A 6,000-nucleotide genomic window follows, 5' to 3' on the forward strand; every position below is an offset into this window, starting at 1 on the left:
AGAGTCAAATGCACGTATGTATGTAAACGTCGCTATAGCGCCCAGCCCTGATATAGGTGGTAGATTACAGACCACGAAAACATTGAAGGCTCAGTATAAGAGTTGTCATACATAAGCGAAAACACAAACACACACACACACACGTCCAAGTCCAAGTGAGTTAAAAAGAAACGACTTACAAACCTGACACATACACATGCAAGCAAACACGCATATTCCACTACAACAAGTCCCTTGTTGCTGTGCATTTAATGACATTTGCATGCGAGTGACTGATTGCTGAAGTCCATTGAGGTCAACTCTTGCAACAGGGTTATGCTGCTGCAGTTTTTTTGACACAGCTCTCCATTGAGTTTAGAAAGTGCTTTAATGACCTCTAATACAAGCCAACAAAAAGGCCAAATACAATCCCAGGCCCTTGAAGCCCAAACATACCCCCACAACTTCCACACAGCAGAGCAGAGCCAACCCGCCTGGCCATGCCCGGGATTAACCACTCATCAGAATCACAGCGAACACCTTCCACAGACACAGAAGAACCAGCGGCCAAGAGGAAGCCATAAAACAACACTGTTCCTGTGTGGTCTTATGCCATCACACAAAAACACACTTGACATGAAAAAACACCTCGAGACAGCGAGGTGGAAGAAGCCCCGAGCCAAACGACAACCCCTTCAGAAGAGAAGACCACGAGATATTGGAGGGGGGGTTGTCTCCGAGGGAACGGTGCCTGCCGCTCCAATGCCGGCTGCCAATTTGCCACATTCTTCTATTTATAAGCATCAATTACCCCGGAGGAGAAAGAGCAGCAGCCTGTTAAGCTTCAACCGCCAGCACTCCCCCTGTGGAGCGTCTGATAATGAGACCTCACACGGAGCGGGCCGGCCCGCCCAGACCAGGTCGGCCCGCTAGGGGGCTACATGCTGGGGGTGGGCGATCGCAGGGTGGTGGTGGTGGGTCTGTTGTCAGCCACCTAGCGGGCTACGTGCTGCGGGTGGGCGGTCGGAGGGTGGTGGTGGTGTGTCGGCTGTCGGCCACCTAGCGGGCTACGTGCTGGGGTTGGGCGGTCGGGGGGTGGTGATGGAGTTGGGCGGGGGTGGTGGAGGTGGGTCTGCAGACGTGGGGTCAGGAAGGAAGGAAGGAAGGAAGGAAGGAAGGAAGAAAGAAAGAAAGAAAGAAAGAAAGAAAGAAAGAAAGAAAGAAAGAAAGAAAGAAAGAAAGCCGAACGCTGCAGGGTGGGTGGGGGTGTTGGCGTCAGTCGTGGGGGGGGGGGGGGGGGGGGGGGGGGGGGGGGGGGGGTTGGTGGTCTTCTTCTCGAGGCGTCAGGAGGATCGTTTTACCATGTCAGAGGAAGTTGAGAAAACATTTCACAAGAAGCTTCTCGGTTGTAACTTTGTGAAAGTTGGGAGCTTCAGGCATTAGGAGCTCCCAGTACACTGATTAAGAAACAGGAAAGAAAGGAAAGGGAGAGAGAGCGAGAGAGACTGTGTGCGCGCGCGTGCGTGCGTGCGTGCGTGCGTGCGTGCGTGCGTGCGTGCGTGCGTGCGTGCGTGCGTGCGTGCGTGCGTGCGTGCGTGCGTGCGTGTGTGTGTGTGTGTGTGGTTACAGGGCCAGGGAGAGTGTGAGAGCGTGTGTGTGAACGTACATGCTGTGTCAGCAGGTTGATGGTGCTGGAGCTGTTGTAATGGCGGGCTGACTGCTTGTCCGCCAGCCTCTGCAGAGCCACGACGATGGCCTGCTGGTTGGACTGGGCCTGGGCCGCCAGAGAGCACAGCTCCCTCGCCCCCGCCGCCACAGCCTCCTGCTCCGGCCTCGGCCTCCCAGGGCAGGCCCTCCTGCTCCCTGAGAAGAGGTTATGACGAGCGAGGACGATGGTGAAAGAGACAGGAAGAGTTTTAGGAAGGAGGGGGGCGTGTTATCCCCATGGTTACGACCCACACATAGAGCTCCACACGTCCACACACACACACCGCCGCCGCTGCCCCTTGGTCGTGTCGTGACATCAGACTACCTCGGGACAGTTGGTCTGACGTCACGAAAAGAACGCTATCTGCGTTCCCAGCAGAGTGGAACACACACTCACATGTTTGGGGGGAATGGACAAAACATAGGGTTTAACCATTTTTTTTCTCACATTCGGGACGTATTTCAGCAACAGTGATAAAATGGCAAATTTAAACACATTGCGCTTTCTTTTTAACTTTGCCTTTGTTTTATTTCACTGATCAATTTCATTTTATTATTTCATTTTATTGCATGACTATTTTTCAATGTGAAGCACTTTGAGTCTGCTTCGTGTATGAAAAGTGCTACATAAATAAGTTGCCTTGCCTTGCCTAGATTACTATGTTAGCGATCATAGAAGACCAATGAGCCTGTTCTAAAACACTGCAGGAGGCTGTACCTTGGGCCTGGCCGGCGGAGATGGGTCTGCTGATCTTCTGGTTGCAGACGTGCGCCGCGGCCCGCGTGGAGCCCGGCGTGGACGAGGAGGAGGAGGAGGAGGAGGAGGAGGAGGGGGCGACGAAGGACTGGACCCTCCTCATCCCCTGGCTGGGCGGTGGGGTGGCGTGGGGCCCGGTGCGTGGCGGCGGAGGAGGCGGCGGCGGCTGAGACGGGGGCTCGGGCATCCGGTGGGGGTACCGCGCGGGCATCCAGGGCGTGGCGTGTGTGTAGGGCGGGGGTTTAGAGGCCAGCGACGGGGGTGGGGGTGGTGCTGCTGGTGGGGGTGGGGGCGGACAGTGCAGGGGCAGGGACTCAGAGGAGATGGGGCGGCGGGGGAGGGGCCGTGGAGGAAGGGCGTGGCAGCGGTCGAAGGACACGGGGAAGCTGGAGGAGTGCTGGGGGCCGCGGGGGGCCGGGCGAGGCGGGCCGGGGGCCGTCCTGGTGGACGGGGCCTGCGGCTGCGGGTCCCTGGGTGCTGGGTAGGCAGCGGCGGGAGCGGGGTGGGTGGGGGTGGGGGTGCGGGGGGCCGGGTCGGGGCTGGGTTTAGGGGTGCAGGCTGAGCTGCTGGATGTGGCCAGAGCCAGAGCTGTTCAGAGGAGGAGGGCAGACAGAGGGCAGTCAAATGTTAAATCTAGATTGCTATAGCTTTGTTTTTCATCAATTTGTCTCTGAACCTCTCTACTTCTCTTTAAACTAAACGGTTGCTTTGTTTTTTCTTGTGACACATGTTTATTTATTGAAGTATGAATTGGATCCCATAAGATTTGTACGCACTCGTTTCCAAAAAAACTGATACTGAGTTTGCTTCCTGGCCGGCAGCAGGCCATTTCTCAGAAACACATTCGAGTTACAGACTCTTCACAACTCCTAATGACTCCTTCTACTCCCTAATCGTTTGAAAATCCACCCGAAAATAAAGGAAAGCTGTGTGAAATTAGAAGCCATTAAGAAATATAAAAACATAAATTCAATTCAGTTCCACAGAAAAACAAATCCAAACGCAGTGCAGCTCACTTTGAGGGCGCCTGGACTTGACCTGCTCTCCGGAGCTGCTCCTCTCAGGAATGTCTCTCCTGACGCTGCACACTTTGGTTCCAAGAAAGACGCTGGCTGATTTATTCTTGTGTGTGTAGAACGTCAGAACGGCCTCCAGCTCGTTTTCGCTGTAAATCAAACGGCGAAAAGCAACACCAATAAACATGTGCGGGGAAGATTAAGATCCGTGTTTAGATCCGCGCCGCGTGTTATCTCAGCGGTAGGGGAGCGGGGCGAACCAACGGCGGTGGGGGGGTTGGGGGGGAGCTCACCTTGCTCCTGCGATGTACTCCATGAACACGCCAGGGTTTATGCAGGGCTCCTCATCGCCGCCGCCGCCCTCTGATTGGTGCAGCATCTGATCCGTTTCCTGTGGAGATCAGTGGCACTTAATATACACACTTATTGTATGTTCTATGTCCTGACACTTAATATACACACTTATTGTATGTTGTACATCCTGCCACTTAATGAACGCACTTATTGTATGTTTTACATCCTGCCACTTAATGTACGCACTTATGGTATGTTTTACATCCTGCCACTTAATGTACACACTTACTGTATGTTGTACGTCCTGCCACTTAAAGACAGTACTTAGCATCGTGTAGCATCTTATCCTAGCTATCTTGCTGTATACAGGGAATGGGCTAACCTGGCAACTGTAGGTGCTTGGCACTTGTTTCTATGAACATCTTAACTGTACCAACAGCGATATATTTTTGTTCTCTTTCTACTGACAAAATGTATTTATCATTAAATCTGACAAATATAGATATCATTAAAGCTGAAAAATGTTTTTATCATTAAAGCTAAAAAATATATATATATATCATAAAATCTGGAAAATGTATTTATCTTTAAACCCTTCAAACATGTACACAAAGTGTATAAAATCAGTACAATGAGGCAGAAGGTGTCATTCATAACGGAGAGAGAGGACGACGACCAAGAGGGAGGGGCTAGCTGCCTTGCTGTAGCAGTGGATGAAGTCTCCCAGCTGATTGGACAGAATGCGTCTGCGGGCCTGCGGCGCGAGCTGGCGACTGGGCAGGTCCAGCCTGACGTCCTGCTGCATGTTACTGGCTGCTCTCTGCAGGAAGCGCACCACCAGCTCCTGGAACACACCGTGGTAATATCAATAGAACGGTGTGAATAACCCGCCCGCTTCCCACCGCTCGCTGATCCTTCTCATTCACAAACGCTCCTGCTACTGCAGGCCGTGTTTCCGACTCTGTGATCGAGTGGCCCAATGATTCCTGTTGAGTTTTTGTTTCTCTTAGTCTTGATGCTATTATTAGTTTTTCAGTTGAAGTTGGTTCATGAACAGGTTCTAGTGTTTATTCATTTCGCCCTTTGTCATTTGAGCAATAAAATCCCTTTTAAGTCTTTGGACTCTGTCTCTCTCTCTGCGCCTGGCTGCTGGTCATCCAAGTCACACTCATTAATCGAGGGTTCATTCTACAGTCATACATGCTGGACCTTCCATCTCTTCATTCACTAAATAGCAAATAAAAGCGGGACTTTTGATGAATGATGCTACGATTGGCATGCATTCACATTTTGCACATTTTGCTTTTCCTCCAAATGTCTTATCCAATCACGACGCCGCCCTTCCAGCGAACGGATGTGACCTCGCCATCAAGCCAACGTTTTTATGTCAAAAACTACCCGATTTTTCCCCGGCGAGTGGCCACAAACGCCTCGTGCACATTAACGCCGGATACCAGGAGTCACGGGTGAGTAAGGCTGGAAAAGCACATGGAAAAATCACACGTACATAAAAGGGCTTCCCTTCAAGCATGTGTGCGCAGTGTGTGTGTATATGGACGGGGTTCTGATGGGGACGGGGATGGTGGCGATCGTACCATTTGGTCGTCGTCCTTCTCCGGCCCGGCCGGGGCGCCGCTGGCCATGCTCTCAGCCGAGAGGCGCTGTTGGACCCGGCACAGGTAACAGGTGAAGGCCGTGCGCGCCTGCACCTTACTGCCCCGCACACAGAGGGCAGAGGGGGGTTTAGGAGCGGGAGAGGGCCAAGAGAACCAGGAGGGAGAGAGAAAATGAATTGCGTATGACAGGAACGCAAACACACACACACACACACACACACACACACACACACACACACACACACACACACACACACACACACACACACACACACACACACTAACTACTAGTAGGTAGTGTCAGACAGTTGATAATAGATAACAAGGCCCTGGGCTGCACCTAGTTCCCCAACTAGCGGCAATGAAGGAAACAGTAGATTGTTATTTTTTGGGCTATTTAACACGTGGGGGCCCACATTCCAGGATCTGTGTGTAGGAACACAGCAGGCAAAGATAGGGAGAACCTAAAAAGACAGGTATGCATCTGTTTCAACGGGGCGGCCGTAGGAACCCAGTGGGACTGGTTACGTTCCAACAACAGAATGATTAATTGTTTTCATGGCTCCCTTGGATTTCACAAGGGAAACTGGCATTATACTGTAGTGTGTGTGTGTGCTTGTGTGTGTGCGTG

The 6,000-nt window shown here is 52.2% G+C and overlaps 1 protein-coding gene across 2 annotated transcripts in view; it reads right to left on the reverse strand.

The window, feature by feature from the left end:
- The window catches only part of ttll5 (tubulin tyrosine ligase-like family, member 5), a 51,623-nt gene that overhangs the window by 22,007 nt on the left and 23,616 nt on the right, over positions 1–6,000 (reverse strand). For both annotated transcript variants that reach the window (XM_030356291.1, XM_030356289.1), the window contains exons 21-26: positions 5,349–5,466; positions 4,451–4,597; positions 3,753–3,850; positions 3,460–3,608; positions 2,405–3,031; positions 1,646–1,842 (exon numbers count right to left, since the gene is read on the reverse strand). In XM_030356291.1, coding sequence (XP_030212151.1) covers positions 1,646–1,842; positions 2,405–3,031; positions 3,460–3,608; positions 3,753–3,850; positions 4,451–4,597; positions 5,349–5,466 — 1,336 coding nt within the window. The remainder of the gene's footprint in view (positions 1–1,645; positions 1,843–2,404; positions 3,032–3,459; positions 3,609–3,752; positions 3,851–4,450; positions 4,598–5,348; positions 5,467–6,000) is intronic.

Source organism: Gadus morhua, chromosome 5, assembly GCF_902167405.1.
Source record: "Gadus morhua chromosome 5, gadMor3.0, whole genome shotgun sequence".
Taxonomy (NCBI): Eukaryota; Metazoa; Chordata; class Actinopteri; order Gadiformes; family Gadidae; genus Gadus; species Gadus morhua.